Source organism: Vipera ursinii, assembly GCF_947247035.1.
Source record: "Vipera ursinii genome assembly, chromosome: 1".
Lineage (NCBI taxonomy): Eukaryota > Metazoa > Chordata > Lepidosauria > Squamata > Viperidae > Vipera > Vipera ursinii.
In genome coordinates this window covers 10,680,149-10,698,422 of record NC_139512.1, presented here as the reverse complement: position 1 = coordinate 10,698,422, position 18,274 = coordinate 10,680,149, and the positions used below count along the sequence as shown (strand labels likewise).

Sequence of the window (18,274 nt, the reverse complement as noted above, 5' to 3'; positions counted from 1 at the left end):
GCCACCCGAATGCTGCAGTCCATACTTTTAATTTTTTTTTGGGGGGGGGGGGGAGTGCAAGCAAAAAAGCGGTCGCATTTCCCTCTTGCAGGTAGATCCACAGGTAGCCCCTGACTTACGATCAGTTGCTTAGCGACCGTTCGAAGTTATGGCGGACCTCCCCAAAATGGGACCTTATGACCTGCTTTCAAAGTTGCAACTTCTTATTCACCTCTGTGGTCATGTGACCAACAGCTACTTATGATCTGGTCCTCGTTTACAGACGTTTAGTTCAACTTCTTGTGACGTTTTTTGCTGGGAGAGTATTTACTTTGTTTCTGGGGTGGGGTGTGGGAAATCACCCCTTAGGATCCATTATGGTTGTAAATTGAGGATTATCTGTCGTCAGCCCACTTTTTCCGCACGTGGGCTGGATCCGGCACTGTTCTGTTCCAGCTGTTCTGCAGCTCCCTCTCTTTTTCCTGGAGGACTGAGTGGGCCAATCTAGGCTATTACTCTATGATTGCCTACTTGGGCAGGACCCAGATTTGATTCCTAAACACTTTTGATACAGACCCAGATTTGATTCCTAAACACGTTTTGATCCATTTTAGGGTTAAACCTGCCTGCTTCTTTTCCAAACACCCGCCAGGTTAGAAGGACCACACAAGAAATTTCCACCATTGACCTGGTTAAGCACATCGTTGAGAATCTAGCCAACATTATTATTGGCCACCGATTCTCACAGCAAGAGCAGTAGCTCAGACGGTGATGATTGCTGCTTTTCGGCAACGTGAAAACCACAGATGCATGCCTCTTATGTTCTTTTTGCACTTTTGAACATAATGTACAAAGATTGGTTAGCTCAATCTGTTTAGGGAAAGAAGTTGCCAAATGTTCAGTGTGTAGATGGAAAAATAAACATGAAAATATATAAAAACTGTAAAGCTATTTTTTTTTAAAAAAAAATTTATGATGTATTAGCAGGGCTTTTTTTTCTCTCATAGAACGCTCAGAACGGAGTTCCGGCACCTTTTTTGGATGGAAACCTTGTAGGGTAGGCAAGGCGGGTTGTATGACATGGGTGAGTTCCGGCACCTTTTTCTTTTACAAAAAAAAGCACTGTGTATTAGAATAGTACCCAGCCTTGGCAACTTGGAAGATGTGTGGACTTCAATTCCCAGAATTCCCCAGCCAGAATGGTAGTTGGGGGATTCTGGGAGTTGAAGTCCATTAATGCCGGTTGGGGAATTCCTGTCTCCTGAACCAGACAAAAGAAGTTGTACTGGAGCATGTGGGGAAAAGTCCAATCCCAGCTAATCAACGATTCTAATTGGAAGCCACTCTTGGACTATATATGAGAAACGGAGAGAAACAAAACTTTTGAGTGGAAGGGATTTTGGAAATCTTCTAGACCAAGATAGATGGATAGATGCCAGATAGATGATCGATAGATAGGTGATAGGTAGCTATAGATAAAAATAGTTAGAGATGATAGATATAGATCAGTGATGGTGAACCTTTTAGAGACCCGAGTGCCCAAACTGCAACCCAAAACCCACTTATCTATTGTTGGGTGCCAGGTGGGCGTGGCACATTGGGTGGGTGTGGCCAATTGGGTGGGCGTGGCCCATTGTGTGGGCGTGGCTGCAGTGGTAATGGCAGACTGGGTGGGACTAAAAAGTTCAATCAGTCAATTCCAACTTTGCGAGATCTTTTTTTTCACCGCGAGAAGTTGAAATTGAGTGATTTGATTTTTTATTTTGATTTGCACACGGTGGCAGAGGCCTAAAGCGAAAAGGTTTTATAAAACCCAGCTGAAGGCCTAGGACTGGGGCAACAGCACGCGTGCCCACAGAGGCGCGTGGCATAGGTTCGCCATCATGGATATAGATGATAGATAATAAATAGATAGTCAAATGATAATGACAAATGATAGTCAAATGATAGATGATAATGATAGACAAATGATAGATGATAGATAAATGATAGGTAGATAGACAGATGATAGGTAAAGATGATAAAGATAGGTAGAGATGATATAGACAGAGATAGCTTGATAGATCGATAGATATGCAGGAGAGAGAGAGAGAGAGAGAGAGAGAGAGAGAGAGAGAGAGAGAGACCTATAGGTAGATGTAGGTAGATAGTGACTGGTCATAAATTGAGGACCACTTTTTTTTTTTTGGTCGCTATTCCTTCTTACCTCCCTCTGTCCTCAACTTCCTGAAATGTTCCAGTTCTTCTGCACTCTGAACATGCTTAGAAAAACGTAAGGTGTTTTTCAGAGTTGCACAAAGGCCCGGGTAGGTCAATCAAGTCAAGATGGCGCTCCCCCCACCCTCAGCGTGCGAGGGAAGCCCCACCCCTTTTTTTTTCCACCCGGAGGATTCCCACAAAACAGAAGAGATCGAGCTAGGTCAGTAACCCAAACACCGTCATCTCTTTATTGAAAGTTCGTATTTTCTTTTTTCTTAAAAAAAAGAAAGAAAAAATTAGAATACACAACAAACTTTTCCAAGAAACTTCAGTGTGAACACACGCTTGCGCACACTCAGGCGCGCGCGCACGCGCAGGCACGCACACCAAAGAGAGAGAGAGGAGAGCGCGCCAAGCCTTGTTCCCACAATAAGAACAACTCGGGAGAGAAACCGCTACGCATCGGGTTGCGCGGAAGACGGAAACCGGGGCTGCGTTTCCACTACAACCCAGCCGGCATCCTCGTTGTGGGTTCTGGATTTCTGCTTCCGTTCCCGGACTGTGAGGGGATTTATTCTTTGGCTGGAAAAACAAAAACGAGAAACAAAAACCCCGAGAAGGGGCGCACAAAACAGCTGCCCCGTTCTCTCGCAGTCAGTTTGGAACAACGCCAGGGTCAGTACATGACTTCGTAAACAGACGCCTTCTTGTCCCCGGATCCGGTGACGATGAATTGATCGTCTGTGGAAATATCGCAGCTAAGGACGGATGAGGTTTCTTTAGACTGCAGAGACAGGAAGAAGGGAAGGTTACGCAAAGGGAGATGGGTGTGTAGAACAGGCAATCCTCCACTCACCACCACAACGGAGCCCCAAATTTCCGTTTCTAAGTGAGGCAGCTAAGTGCGTTTTGCTCGGTTGCTTTTCCTGCCACAGTCGCTAAGTGAACTGCTGCATTAAACCGCTGGTCGTAAATTGAGGACGACCTGTATGGTGTACGAGGCCTGTCAAGCTCATTAACTTTGGCTCTGCGTATGGTGGGCATCCAGTCGGGGCCTGCCAATAAATCTTTTAATTGGATTTTCCGCAAATTTTAAGTTACAGACCTTTGCCAGCCCGCAAACCCCTTACGCCAAAATTTGCATCCTTCCACAACTTAAGAGAGACTAAGTTGTTAAGTTAGTAACACATTGTTGAAGCGAATCCGTTTTCCCCCATTGACTTAAGTGGTCAGAAGGTCGCAAAAGGGGATCACGTGACCTTGGGACACTGCAACCATCATAAATTTGTCTGAAATGGTATAGGGTTTCCTGCCTGAGCAGGGGGTTGGACTAGATGACCTCCCAGGTCCCTTCCAACTTAATAATAATAATAATAATAAAAAAACATGAACCTCAGTCAACTGACCATTCAAATTGACTGGCGCGGATGGTTGAAGAAGAATTATTATTATTATTTTGTTATATTATTATTGTTGTTATTATTATTAAATATGAGTCGGTTGCCAACAATGGTTGGAAACTGGTCAAGGAGAGAAGCAACCTGGAATTAAAGAGAAACTTCCTGACAGTGAGGACAATCAACCAGTGGAACAGCTTGCCACCAGAAATTGTGGGCGCCCCATCACTGGAGATCTTTAAGAAGAGACTGGACAATCACCTGTATGAGACGGTATAGGTTCTCCTGCTTGAGCGGGGGGGCTGGACTAGAAGATCTCCAAGGTCCCTTCCAGTTCTATTATTTCTATTTTTATTATTTCTAATTCTAATTCTATTCTATTCTTTTGAATTTATTTCTTATTCTATTATATCCTGTAATTTTATTCTATTCCATTCCATTCCATTCCATTCCAGTCTAGTCTATCCTGTAATTCTATTCTATTCTATTCTATTCTATTCTATTCTATTCTATTCTATTCTATTCTATTCTATTCTATTCTATTCTATTCTATTCTATTCCTTTCCAGTTGATCATACGATGACCGGATTTACAAGTGCCACAACATGACAGGCTTGTAAGTGGAAGACTTCCACTGAATTGAATTCCTCCCAAGAAATTCGGATGTTGTAATGTACCTGCATAGTATACATGCAGATCCATGTTATTATTATTATTTTGCACCTTTTCCCGTTCTGCAATATCTTGTCTCATTTGGAGATAGATTCCCATCTACTACTCATCTTAAGGAAGACTCACAGAAAGAGGCTTTTAAAATTATTTTCCAAGCTTTGCTAATATGGAATTCTTCCTTCCCCACACGATAGGGTTAATATTTTGACTTTTCACCCAGTTCTCTTCTGCACATTATCAGAGTATTTACCATAATATCAAGATCTGTTTCCTGACCAGTCAATATTGGCAAAAACCACAATTAGTGAAAACATCAGAGGTTGACCTTGACTTGAAGGTGGCTGTGCTTTTTTTGTTGGATGCAAAACAATTGTGTGTCTTTTTTTGCAATGTTTTTGGTTCTCTTCTTGCCTTGAGTAATTCCAGTAAATGGATTGAGGGCATTGGAAGAGATCCTAGCAATCCAACCACTGGTTTGGAATTATTTGGTACAGGAATTATTGCCATCAGCTTACCCACAAAATAGCTACTGTCTTACTGGACTTCGTACAAGAATCCTTAAGAAAGTTCTTTAAAAGCACTGCAAAATTCGATAGATAGATAGATAGATAGATAGATAGATAGATAGATAGATAGATAGACGGATGATAGGTAGCTACAGATAAAGATAGGTAGAGATGATAAGATAGATAGATAGATAGATAGATAGATAGATAGATAGATAGATAGATAGATAGATAGATAGATAGATAGATGATAGATAGATAGATAGACGGATGATAGGTAGCTACAGATAAAGATAGGTAGAGATGATAAGATAGATAGATAGATAGATAGATAGATAGATAGATAGATAGATAGATAGATAGATAGATGATAGATAGATAGATAGACGGATGATAGGTAGCTACAGATAAAGATAGGTAGAGATGATAAGATAGATATAGATAGATAGATAGATAGATAGATAGATAGATAGATAGATAGATAGATATAGAATAGAGCTGGAAAGGAACATTGGAGGTCTTCTAGTCCATCCCCCCCCCCCCTTAAGCAGGAGAACTTATACCATCTCAGACAGATGAATGTCCAATCTCTTCTTAAAAACCTTGTGATGGAGCGCCCACAATTTCTGGGGTCAAAGCTGTTCCACTGGTTGATTGTCCTCACTGTCAGGAAGTTTCTCCTTAATTCCAGGTTGCTTCTCTCTCTTATCAGTTTCCAACCACTGTTTCTCGTCCTTCCCTCTGGTGCTCTGGTGAACAACCTGGCCTCCTCTGCCTTGCGGCAGCCCCTCAAATCCTGAGACACTGCTATCAAGCCTCCCCTATTTCTTCTTTTCTTTAGTCCCGCAGCCGTTCTTTGTATGTTTTAGCCTCCAGGCCTTTGATCATTTTAGTTGCTCTTCTCTGAATTTTTTTTTCTAACTCTCAACATCTTTTTTGAGATATAGTGACCAAAATTGGTTGCAGTATTCCAGGTGTGACCTTATTGGGGCTTTATAAAGTGGCTCAGTGGGTTAGGACGCTGAGCTCGTCGATCAGAAGGTTGGCAGTTTCGCGGGTCGAATCCCGAGTGCCGCGTAACAGAGTGAGCGCCTGTTACTCATTCCCAGCTTCTGCCAACCTAGCAGTTCGAAAGCACGTGAAAATGCAAGTAGAAAAATAGGGACCACTCCGGTGGGAAGGTAACAGCGTTCCGTGCGCCTTTGGCGTCTAGTCATGCCGGCCACATGACCACGGAGACGTCCTCGGACAAGCGCTGGCTCTTCGGCTTTGAAACGGAGATGAGCACCGGCCCCTAGAGTCGGAAACGACTAGCACGCATGAGCGGGGGAACCTTTACCTTTACCTTTTTAAAGTGGTACTAGTACTTCACACACACACAGACACACATTTTGTTGTAACTTTGAACAGTCACTAAACAAATGGTTATAAGTGTTGAGGACTCTCCGTGTTGTTCAAGATTACTATAGCATGAAAATCCTGGGCCGTTGAGCTTTTCTAATCAATAAACAAACCCAACGGCCACGTCTGAAAACAGGCTTGCGTGAACAGGATTATGGCCCTCCCATTTTCCAATGTACAGCATAAAATGGAGAAGATTAAACATTAACCAGTTATAGCTTTGCATCATTTTGGGAACGGGGTGCAACTCTTACCTGGAATATGCTGGCTCCATAGGGGGTCCGCCAAGCATTTAGCAGATTGTCCTTCCCTGTGCTGACAAACCATTTCCCTGCAAGTGGGATAAAGGGAAGCAAGCTTATGGTTCTCTTCAAGGTCTGATCCTGGTCAGCTTTTTTCCAAGATCAGGCAAACTCAGGGAGTTTTGTTTTAAACTAGCTATTCCATGGTTCTGCTTATCTAGGGCAATGTGCAATAAAATCCATCAGTTAGAGCAGTATTTTGCAAACTCTGCCACTTTAAGACAGGTGGGCTTCAAGTCCCAGAATTCCCCCAACCAGCACCCCAATGGTGCCTGAAACCTGGCATGTTTTGCACAGGATCCCGGAATAGCGGACCTGGAAGGTACCCCAAAGATCATCTCTAGTCCAGCCTTCTGCACTGTGCAGAAAAAAAAATAGAATCCTAAAACTGTGGATTTGGAAGGCACCCTAAAGATCATCTAGTGGTCCAACCCTCTGCACTGTGCAGAAAAAAAAAAGAATCCAAAAATCGTGGAGTTGGAAAGTTCCCTAAGGGTCATCTAGTCCAGCCCTCAGGAGTCTGCAGAATAAACAGAATTCTAAAATGGTGAAGTTGAAAGGCACCCTAAAGATCATCCAGTCCAACCCTTGTGCTCTTCCAGAAAACCAATCCAGCCACCCTTGAGAAGGGGCGATTTCTCTCTCCCAACACCTAGAAGCAAAGTTGTGTAATCTTGTACAACTCTGGGAGTTGAAGTCCCCTTGTCTTAAAAGTGGCCAAGCGTGGAAAAACACAGAATTAGCGCATCTTCACAACAGGAACAGGCATGTCGAGGGTGAAAGAAGCCCCTTTAAGGATTGACACCCACCACAGGAAGCGAACTTGAGGGAGAGGACGCAGCTCTCGTGAAGATGCAGCTGGTACTTCTCCGATTTCGTCACGTGGAGGATTTCCACGTTGCTGCTCTCCATCCCGACTGCCAGCCACTCTCCCGTGGGGCAGTAGCCCAGGGAGAAGATCTGGAGAGAAAGGAGGGAGATGGGTGAGAAGGAAGGAAGGAAGGAAGGAAGGAAGGAAGGAAGGAAGGAAGGAAGGAAGGAAGAAAAAAGAAAGAAAGAAAGAAAGAAAGAAAGAAAGGGATAGTTGAAAATTAAAGTTTAAACAGGTTTGAAAGCCAGGATGGCATGGAATGGCATGGAATGAGTAGAGCAGAGTAAGGAAAAAAATGGGACACTTGCAACCCAAGAAGAGGAAACAGAGGCAGAAACCAAAACCGGCCCCAAATTCAGTTCAAGTTTCTAGTCCTCATGATGGCCAAAGCCCGAGGAGGTTGCGATCTCACCGAAACCCAGGAAAAGAGGCGGGAGGGTTCTCACGAGAGATAAAAGTTAACAAGAGGAGAAGGAAGGCAGGAAGCTTGTATTTTACAGACTTTCTGGCGTTAAATCCCACGAGGACTGCCCCGATTTTGCTGGGCCATCCTTCCGAGCCCCCCCCCAACCTGCTTTTCTCCGCTTTGCCCCAGCTGACCTGGGAGCTGAAGTCGTGCTGTTGCAGCTGCCGGCCTTCGCGCAGGTCCCAACATCGGACGGTGTTGTCCAAACCGCCGGTCCAGAGTTTGGTGCCGTCGTTGGAAATGTCGATGCAACTCGCCCCATCCGTGTGACCCTGGAACTGCCTGGAGGGAGAGGAGAGGAAGGGGAAGGAGGAGGCGGAAAGAAGAAAAAGAGAAGGAAGGAAAGAAGCATGGGAGGAGGAAGAGGAAGGAGCGGAAAAGGAAGAGGAGGAAGAGGAAAAAGAGGAAGAGATGGAGCAAAGGGAAGGAAGGAAAGAAGCATGGGAGGAGGAAGAGGAAGGTGTAGAAAAGGAAGAGGAAGAGGAAAAAGAGGAGGAGGAGGAGCAAAGGGAAGGAAGGAAAGAAGCATGGGAGGAGGAAGAGGAAGGAGCGGAAAAGGAAGAGGAAGAGGAGAAAGAGGAAGAGATGGAGCAAAGGGAAGGAAAGAAGCATGGCAGGAGGAAGAGGAAGGAGCGGAAAAGGAAGAGGAAGAGGAGAAAGAGGAAGAGATGGAGCAAAGGGAAGGAAAGAAGCATGGCAGGAGGAAGAGGAAGGAGCGGAAAAGGAAGAGGAGGAAGAGGAGAAAGAGGAAGAGATGGAGCAAAGGGAAGGAAGGAAAGAAGCATGGGAGGAGGAAGAGGAAGGAGGGGAAAAGGAAGAGGAAGAGGAGAAAGAGGAGGAGGAGGAGCAAAGGGAAGGAAGGAAAGAAGCATGGGAGGAGGAAGAGGAAGGAGCGGAAAAGGAAGAGGAGGAAGAGGAAAAAGAGGAAGAGATGGAGCAAAGGGAAGGAAGGAAAGAAGCATGGGAGGAGGAAGAGGAAGGAGTAGAAAAGGAAGAGGAGAAAGAGGAGGAGGAGGAGCAAAGGGAAGGAATAAAAGAAGCATGGGAGGAGGAAGAGGAAGGAGTAGAAAAGGAAGAGGAAGAGGAGAAAGAGGAGGAGGAGGAGCAAAGGGAAGGAATAAAAGAAGCATGCGAGGAGGAAGAGGAAGGAGTAGAAAAGGAAGAGGAAGAGGAAAAAGAGGAAGAGATGGAGCAAAGGGAAGGAAGGAAAGAAGCATGGGAGGAGGAAGAGGAAGGAGTAGAAAAGGAAGAGGAAGAGGAAAAAGAGGAGGAGGAGGAGCAAAGGGAAGGAATAAAAGAAGCATGGGAGGAGGAAGAGGAAGGAGCGGAAAAGGAAGAGGAAGAGGAGAAAGAGGAAGAGATGGAGCAAAGGGAAGGAAAGAAGCATGGCAGGAGGAAGAGGAAGGAGCGGAAAAGGAAGAGGAGGAAGAGAAGAAAGGAAGAGATGGAGCAAAGGGAAGGAAGGAAAGAAGCATGGGAGGAGGAAGAGGAAGGAGGGGAAAAGGAAGAGGAAGAGGAGAAAGAGGAAGAGATGGAGCAAAGGGAAGGAAAGAAGCATGGGAGGAGGAAGAGGAAGGAGCGGAAAAGGAAGAGGAAGAGGAAAAAGAGAAGGAGGAGGGGCAAAGGGAAGGAAGGAAAGAAGCATGGGAGGAGGAAGAGGAAGGAGCGGAAAAGGAAGAGGAAGAGGAGGAAGAGATGGAGCAAAGGGAAGGAAAGAAGCATGGGAGGAGGAAGAGGAAGGAGCGGAAAAGGAAGAGGAAGAGGAAAAAGAGGAGGAGGAGGAGCAAAGGGAAGGAAGGAAAGAAGCATGGGAGGAGGAAGAGGAAGGAGGGGAAAAGGAAGAGGAAGAGGAGAAAGAGGAGGAGGAGGAGCAAAGGGAAGGAAGGAAAGAAGCATGGGAGGAGGAAGAGGAAGGAGCGGAAAAGGAAGAGGAGGAAGAGGAAAAAGAGGAAGAGATGGAGCAAAGGGAAGGAAGGAAAGAAGCATGGGAGGAGGAAGAGGAAGGAGTAGAAAAGGAAGAGGAGAAAGAGGAGGAGGAGGAGCAAAGGGAAGGAATAAAAGAAGCATGGGAGGAGGAAGAGGAAGGAGTAGAAAAGGAAGAGGAAGAGGAGAAAGAGGAAGAGATGGAGCAAAGGGAAGGAAAGAAGCATGGGAGGAGGAAGAGGAAGGAGGGGAAAAGGAAGAGGAAGAGGAGAAAGAGGAGGAGGAGCAAAGGGAAGGAAGGAAAGAAGCATGGGAGGAGGAAGAGGAAGGAGCGGAAAAGGAAGAGGAGGAAGAGGAAAAAGAGGAAGAGATGGAGCAAAGGGAAGGAAGGAAAGAAGCATGGGAGGAGGAAGAGGAAGGAGTAGAAAAGGAAGAGGAAGAGGAAAAAGAGGAGGAGGAGGAGCAAAGGGAAGGAATAAAAGAAGCATGGGAGGAGGAAGAGGAAGGAGCGGAAAAGGAAGAGGAAGAGGAGAAAGAGGAAGAGATGGAGCAAAGGGAAGGAAAGAAGCATGGCAGGAGGAAGAGGAAGGAGCGGAAAAGGAAGAGGAGGAAGAGAAGAAAGGAAGAGATGGAGCAAAGGGAAGGAAGGAAAGAAGCATGGGAGGAGGAAGAGGAAGGAGGGGAAAAGGAAGAGGAAGAGGAGAAAGAGGAAGACATGGAGCAAAGGGAAGGAAAGAAGCATGGGAGGAGGAAGAGGAAGGAGCGGAAAAGGAAGAGGAAGAGGAAAAAGAGAAGGAGGAGGAGCAAAGGGAAGGAAGGAAAGAAGCATGGGAGGAGGAAGAGGAAGGAGCGGAAAAGGAAGAGGAAGAGGAGGAAGAGATGGAGCAAAGGGAAGGAAAGAAGCATGGGAGGAGGAAGAGGAAGGAGCGGAAAAGGAAGAGGAGAAAGAGGAGGAGGAGGAGCAAAGGGAAGGAAGGAAAGAAGCATGGGAGGAGGAAGAGGAAGGAGCGGAAAAGGAAGAGGAAGAGGAGGAAGAGGAAGAGATGGAGCAGAAGGAAAAAGAGAAGGAGGAGGAGCAAAGGGAAGGAAGGAAAGAAGCATGGGAGGAGGAAGAGGAAGCAGAAAAGAAGAAAATCGAGGAAAGAGGAGGGGAAGGAAACGCAAAGAGACGGTGGAAGAAAAAGGGAAGCAGCGTAGGAAAAAGGGAAGACGAGAAGCGTGGGAGAGAAGGGGAAGAGGAAGAATAGGAGGAAGAGAGGAGAAGGAAGAAGGATGAGGAAGAAGACGAAGAGAAGCAGCATGGGAGGAGGAGGAGGAGAAGAGGAAAGGGAAGAAGAATAGGAGCAGGAAGAGAAAGAAGGCGGGGAAAAAGAGGAGGAAGAAGGAGAAGAAAAGAAAAATGGAGGAAGAGGATGGGAAGGAGAAGGGAGAATCATGAGCAGAAAAATAAATAAATAAAATAAAAATACATTCACATTCCACGGATGTAGAATTGTCTTCAGCAACTCATTAAACACCAAACTCATACACGTTCCTAGTCCTCATGGACATAAAAGTGTGCCTGAGTGCGTTTCGCAGCCATGCCTGCCAGAAATACTAGAACGTCACACAAAAGCACTCCCCTGGGGGTCGACTTGTCTCCACCACTTGCAAAAGCTGAGAAAAAAAAATACCAATATCGGAGACACCCTATAAATAATTGGCATCCTTTTGAAGACTGTTTTTGTCTTATGGAACCAGCCTGATTAGTTGCACTCCCTTTTAACAAACAACAACAACAACAGAGTTGGAAGGGACCTTGGAGGTCATCTAGTCCAACCCCCTGCTCAGGCAGGAAACCCTATACCATTTCAGGCAAATGGCTGTCCAGTCTCTTCTTAAAAACTTCCAGTGTTGGAGCATTCACAACTTCTGGAGGCAGGTTGTTCCACTGGTTAATTGTTCTCACTGTCAGGAAGTTTCTCCTTAGTTCTAGGTTGCTTCTCTCCTTGACGAGTTTCCATCCGTTGCTTCTTGTCCTGCTTTCAGGTGCTTTGGAGAATAGCTTGACTCCCTCTTCTTTGGGGCTGCCCCTGAGATACTGGAAGACTGCTCTCCTGTGCCCCCTCATCCTTCTCTTCATTAAACTAGACATACCCAATTCCAGCAACCGTTCCCTATATGTTTTAGCCTCCAGTCCCCTGTTTATTTATTTATTTTATTTTAATTCCATTTATATCCCGCCCTTCTCCAAAGAGTCAGGGCGGCTTACAAGCTTAGAAAGCCTTCATTCTATTTATATTGGTTGATACAATACAGAAAAAATGGAAATATTTCAATTAACCACTAGGTTTAATTGCAACATTAAAATCAACATTTACATTAAAACGTCTGCCTGGTTTGTTTGAAGCGGACCCCAAAGGTGACCAGGGGGTGCCTGGAACTGGTGATTTCCCACGCCAAGCAGCCACTCACGGCAGCCCCTCGGTCCGAAGGAGAGGCCTTACCGAACCAGCGTTTGGTTCTGCAGATCCCAGACCACAATGTTGCCGTCGCTGCAGCAGGAGAAACAGACTTTGGCGTCGGGGCTGATAGCCAGGGCGTAGCAAGCCGGGGCGGAGGAGGTCAGCTCGGCCTTGATCCGAGGCGTGGGGGCCGCCAGGTCCCAGATGGACAAGGTGCTGGCTTCGCCCCCGACGATGAGGCTGTGGCCGTCGGGAAGAAGCTTGCAGGATCGGATGTAGTTGTCTCGGTTCTGGGGGGGGGGCGGGGGGGGAGAGAAGGGAGAAAATCAGGAAGGGTGTGTGTGTGGAAGACACAGCATCCCCCATCCCTTGCCAGGGGCAGGGGATTGGTCCCACAAATCTTTTTTATTATTATTATTGAAAAGTTTTACATTTTTTTAAAAAGACAAAACCCCTCCCAACCCCCTCCCCTCTCCCCAACCCTCCCCAACATCTCCCTCCCTTCCCCCTCCCCGACTTCCCAGAGCTCAATACAGGGTATAAAAATACAAGCAATCCTAGTCTACCTTATGCCAACAACAATAAACTATTACATCTATCGCACTTTTAACTCTTATAAAATAACTACAAGCAATTTAAATATCCCATCAGTACTTATTCAAATGCTAGATGAAACTTTTTAGTCCCATATTTATGCTGGATGTAATCAATCCATCTTCTCCACTCCACAATATATCTCTGTTGCGACTGGTCTTTCAAGTACGCAGAGATCTTCGCCATTTCCGCCAGGTTGGAAACTGTTAGAGTCCATTCTTCTATAGTCGGCAGTTCTTCCTTCTTCCAATATTGCGCTACTAAAAAGTCTGGCTGCCGTAATTAAGTTCAACATCAGCTTGGTGTCCGCGACAGTAGTATCAACAATAATGCCCAGTAAAAACAGTTGCGGACAGGTCCCACAAATCTTCTCCGTGGGAAAGACACAATTCCTCCTTTTTGGAGCATTGGAGGAGATGGTAAAACAGGAAAGTCCCTGGCTCCTTCGGTGAGGATTACAAGCAGGAGGAAAGGTAGGAGTAAACTAAGACAGCCCAACTTTAAATCTAGATGTCAGTGTAAAGCGTTGATGCTATAAACCACCGTAAGTGTTTTGTGGGGAGGATGAGCATTGCCCAGAAAGATTTAAAGCTAAGAAAATAGGGGGGGGAGAGGGGGGTTTCTTTCAATTGGCTATGGAAGGAAGGAAGGAAGGAAGGAAGGAAGGAAGGAAGGAAGGAAGGAAGGAAGGAAGGAGATATTTGAGGAGGGAGGGAGGAAGGAAGGAAGGAAGGAAGGAAGGAAGGAAGGAAGGAAGGAAGGAAGGAAGGAAGGAGATATTTGAGGAGGGAGGGAGGAAAGGAAGGAAGGAAGGAAGGAGATATTTGAGGAGGGAGGGAGGGAGAGAAGAAGGAAGGAAGGAGATATTTGAGAAGGAAGGAAGGAAGGAAGGAAGGAAGGAAGGAAGGAAGGAAGGAAGGAAGGAAAGGGGACTGAGAGTGGGAGTAAAGGAAAGAGGGAGGGGAGGGGAGGGAAGGAGGAGAAGGAAAGGAAGAAGAGAAGGAAGCAAAAGGAAAGACAGGAAAGGAGGGAAAGGGAAGGAATGAAGGAAGGGAAAAATGGAAAGAGGGGGAGGGAGGGAATGAAGGAAGGGAAGGAGAAGAAGGGAGAAGAGACGGAGGGAAGAAGGAAAAAGAGGAGAGGGGACTGAGAGAAAGGAGGGAAGGATGGAAAGAGGGGGAAGGAAAGGAGGAAGGGAGGGAGGGGTGGATGGATAAAAGGAAGGAATTAAGGAAGCAAGGAAGGGGGAAGGGAAGAACGGAAAGAGGAGGAAGGGAAGAGAGAGGAGGAGGGAAGATCTGGAGAAGGATCATCCTGGAATCCAATCTAGACCCCACCCGACGGTTTTGACCCCTGGCCACCCAGGGACCCTCCGGCTTCGCTTACCAGGCAGTCCAGCTGCGCCACGGGGGTCTTGGTGCCCGGCTGCCCCACGTCCCAGACCTTGACGCAGCCTTTGCCCCCCGTGTAGACGTGCTGGGTGGAGTGGCTGATGGTGACGGCGCAGACCACCTCGCCGTGGGAGAGCGTGTGCAGCTGGCGGGCGTGGCGCGGGATCCCGGAGCCGATCAGGGCGTCGGGCGGGAAGGGCACCGGCTGCATCTGTCCGTCCGCGCTTACGTGGAAGGAGTAGGCCCTAGGAGGAGCAGAGAGTTAACGGCCGTTCCTGCTAGTCCTCCACTTACGACCAAATCTGGTGGCCCCCCAGGGGGAGGTCCTTCTCTGTGGGCGCCCCGGATTTATGGAATCGGTTGCCGGTTGAGCTCCGGGATGGCGCCCGACCTTCGCTCCTTCCGCCGCGCGATCTGAAGACTTATTTGTTCGAACAAGCCGGGCCTGGCCTGATGGGGGGGGGATGGGTTAGGGTTTTTATTGTTGTAAATATATTTACCTACTGTTTTAGCTTGGGCATTTTGTTTACTTTTTTGAACAAGCTGGCCTGGACTGATGGGGGACTGGGGGGGAGGGGTTTGTTATTGTTATTTTATTGGGGTTTTAAGATGTATTAATTGTTTTTAGTATATGGGCATGTATTTAATTATTTTTTAACTTTTGTAATCCTGTATTTTTATTCTTGCCCTGTTCACCGCCCTGAGTCCTTCGGGAGAAGGGCGGTATAGAAATATTATTAAATTAAATTAAAAAATTAATTCTTTTTTCACTTTTGTATTTTTATATGTACTGCCCTGTTCACCGCCCTGAGTCCTTCGGGAGAAGGGCGGTATACAAATAAAATTAATAATAATAATAATAATAATAATAGTAATAATAATAATAATAATAATAATAATAAAAATTGATGCCGCTAAGTCAGGGGTAGGCAACCTCGGCTCTTTTATGACTCATGGACTTCAACTCCCAGAATTCCTGAGTCAGCTATGCTGAGGGGAAAGGGAGAGGTTTCCAAGCTGAGCCATGTTGGCTCAGGAATTCTGGGAGTTGAAGTCCATGAGTCATAAAAGAGCCGAGGTTGCCTACGCCTGCGCTAAGTCATAACTGTACTTTTTTTTTTTCCGTTTTGTTTTACTGATAAAAGACAGATTTTATTTTCCTGGGCTCCAAAGATCACCGCAGACGGGGGGGGGGGGGACTGCAGCCGAGAAATTAAAAGACGCTTGCTCCTGGGGAGGAAAGAAATGGCAAATCCGGGAGGACAGAGAGGGAGGCTTTGCTTACAGACAACCTATGAAAGGACTGGGGGGAGCCGAGCCGAGCCGCTGGAATCGAGCAACATCTGGAGGACGAGATCCGATATTATTATCAGCTCTCGGCCTTCGGCTGGCTCCGCTGCCCAGCTCTTTTGACATTCACCTCTTGCGCTTTCTTTCCGTCTCTCCGGATCTCATCTAAAATGCTTAAAATTCTCTCCCTCCCCCTCCCCCACTCCCGGGGGGGGGGGAGAGAGAGAGAGAGGGAGAGAAACCCTGCAGCATTAAGAGCAATTTAATAGTAGCTGGATGGATAAAGAGAGGAAGGGGAGGGGAGGCAGAAGGAAAGGGGAGGGGAGGAAAAGGAAGGGAAGAGGGAAGAAAAAGAGGGAAAGGAAGGAAAGGAAAGGGAAGGGAAGGGAAGGAAGTAAATAGATGGGAAAGGAAAGGAAAGGAAAGGGAAGGGAAGGGAAGGAAAGGAAAGGGAAGGGAAGGGAAGGGAAGAAAGAAAAGAGGGAAGAAAGAAAAGAGGGAAAGGAAAGGAGAGGAAAAGAAAGGAAAGGAGAGGAGAGGAAAGGAAGGGAAGAAAGAAAAGAGAGAAGAAAGAAAAGAGGGGAAGGAAAGGAAAGAAAAGAGGGAAAGGAAAGGAGAGGAAAAGAAAGGAAAGGAGAGGAGAGGAAAGGAAGGGAAGAAAGAAAAGAGGGAAGAAAGAAAAGAGGGGAAGGAAAGGAAAGAAAAGAGGGAAAGGAAAGGAGAGGAAAAGAAAGGAAAGGAAAGGAAAGGAAAGGAAAGGAGAATTAAGGAAGGAAAGGAAAGGAAAGGAAAAGAAAGGAGAGGAGAGGAAAGGAAAGGAAGGGAAGAAAGAAAAGAGGGAAGGGAAGAAAAGAGGGAAAGGAAAGGAAAAGAAAGGAAAGGAAAGGAAGGGAAGGGAAGAAAGGAAAGAGGGAAGGGAAGAAAAGAGGGAAAGGAAAGGAAAGGGAAGGGAAGGGAAGGGAAGAAAGGAAAGGGGAAGGAAAGGAAAGAGAGCAGAGAGGAAGGAAAGAAAAGAGGGAAAGGATGAGGAAAAGAAAGGAAGGGAAGCAAAAGAAGGAAAGGAAGGGAAAGAGGGAAGGGAAGGAAGCAAGCTCGGAATTCTTCGCCCTGCCTAACGTCCCGGAGAGGAGGAGGAGGAGCAGGGCCTTGATTCGCACCCGCTGCTTTCGACACCCAGGCGAGAGACGGGGCGGAGGAGCTTCACTTACGGCTTGGCAGAGGTCATGCCGGCCTGCATTCCCGCCGAAAGGCCCGAGGCCCTCAAATGCGCGTGAGGATCATAAGCTACCTAGAAGGACGGGAGGATCTTCGGTTAATGCCAGGCAGGACCCCCTCCCCTTCCCCTTGCGAGGGGGCTTCTCCCCACAGACTCACCAAAGGGGAACGCCCGTAGCTGCCCGTCCCCACGACGGCGGCCCCGCTCAGCTGGGGGGAGACCAGGTGCAGCCCGGCGTAGGCTCCGGTGCCCACCATGTCGCCGTTGACCGAAACGTGGGCGACGTTAAAAGCCGCTTGGTAGGAACTTTGGACGGTGAGCGGATTCCGCAGGCTCAGAGCTGAAACCGAAAGAGACGATCCCCTTCTTCGTTTCCCCCAAACCGCTTCAAATTCACCCTGAAACAGCGCCGCTCTCCGTCTCGGCAGCTTTAAAATGTGTGGACTTCAACTCCCAGAACCCTCCCGCCAGCAGAATTCTGGGAATTTACGTCCCCCAGGTCTGGTTGGAAGAATTCTGGGAGTTTTTAACTCCACAGATCCGGACTGAGGAATTCTGGGGCTTTTTAACGCCACAGATCTGCACTGAGGAATTCTGGGAGTTTTTAACTCCACAGATCTGGACTGAGAAATTCTGGGAGTTTTAATGCCACAGATCTGGACTGAGGAATTCTGGGACTTTTTAACGCCACAGATCTGGACTGAGGAGTTCTGGGAGTTTTAACGCCACAGATCTACACTGAAGAATTCTGGGACTTTTTAACGCCACAGATCTGGACTGAGGAATTTTGGGACTTTTTAACGCCACAGATCTGGACTGAGGAATTCTGGAGGTTTTTAACTCCACAGATCTGCACTGAGGAATTCTGGGAGTTTTAACGCCACAGATCTACAGTGAGGAATTCTGGGAGTTTTTAACGCCACAGATCTGGACTGAGGAATTCTGGGAGTTTTAACGCCACAGATCTGCACTGAGGAATTCTGGGACTTTTTAACGCCACAGATCTGGACTGAGGAGTTCTGGGAGTTTTAACGCCACAGATCTACACTGAAGAATTCTGGGACTTTTTAACGCCACAGATCTGGACTGAGGAATTCTGGGACTTTTTAACGCCACAGATCTAGACTGAGGAATTCTGGGAGTTTTTAACTCCACAGATCTGGACTGAGGAATTCTGGGAGTTTTAACGCCACAGAACTGGACTGAGGAATTCTGGGAGTTTAAGTTCACAGATCTGGGTTGAAGAATTCTGGGAGTTGGTCCACTGATCTGGGTTGAGGAATTCTGGGAGTTGGTCCACTGATCTGGGTTGAGGAATTCTGGGAGTTTACGTGCACAGATCTGGACTGAGGAATTCTAGGAGTTTTAAGCCCACGATCTGGATTGAGGAATTCTGGGAGTTTTTAAGCCCACGATCTGGATTGAGGAATTCTGGGAGTTTTAAGTCCACAGATTTGGGTTGAGGAATTCTAGGAGTTTTAAGTCCACAGATCTGGACTGAGGAATTCTAGGAGTTGAAGTGCACAGATCTGGGCTGAGGAATCTTGGGAACTGAGGTTGACAGATCTAGACGGAGGAATTCTGAAGTTTAAGTCCACAGATATGGGCTGAGGAATTCTGGGA

General features: G+C 46.9%; 1 protein-coding gene across 2 annotated transcripts in view; it reads right to left on the bottom strand.

Moving 5' to 3' along the window:
* Positions 1–2,406: 2,406 nt before the first annotated feature.
* LOC310640884 (transducin-like enhancer protein 1) overlaps positions 2,407–18,274 on the bottom strand; it is an 87,194-nt gene continuing 71,326 nt past the window's right edge. Inside the window, exons 14-21 of one of the 2 annotated variants that reach the window (XR_014492614.1) lie at positions 16,810–16,991; positions 16,644–16,723; positions 14,141–14,390; positions 12,203–12,450; positions 7,928–8,071; positions 7,266–7,416; positions 6,409–6,485; positions 2,407–2,962 (exon numbers count right to left, since the gene is read on the bottom strand). Coding sequence is in view for 1 of the 2 variants with exons in the window: in XM_083363440.1 (XP_083219566.1) it covers positions 2,855–2,962; positions 6,409–6,485; positions 7,266–7,416; positions 7,928–8,075; positions 12,203–12,450; positions 14,141–14,390; positions 16,644–16,723; positions 16,810–16,991 (1,244 nt within the window). In the remaining variant the exon portion in view is untranslated. Of the gene's footprint in view, positions 2,963–6,408; positions 6,486–7,265; positions 7,417–7,927; positions 8,076–12,202; positions 12,451–14,140; positions 14,391–16,643; positions 16,724–16,809; positions 16,992–18,274 lie in introns of both variants that reach the window. The other variant, XM_083363440.1, reaches the window with a different exon arrangement.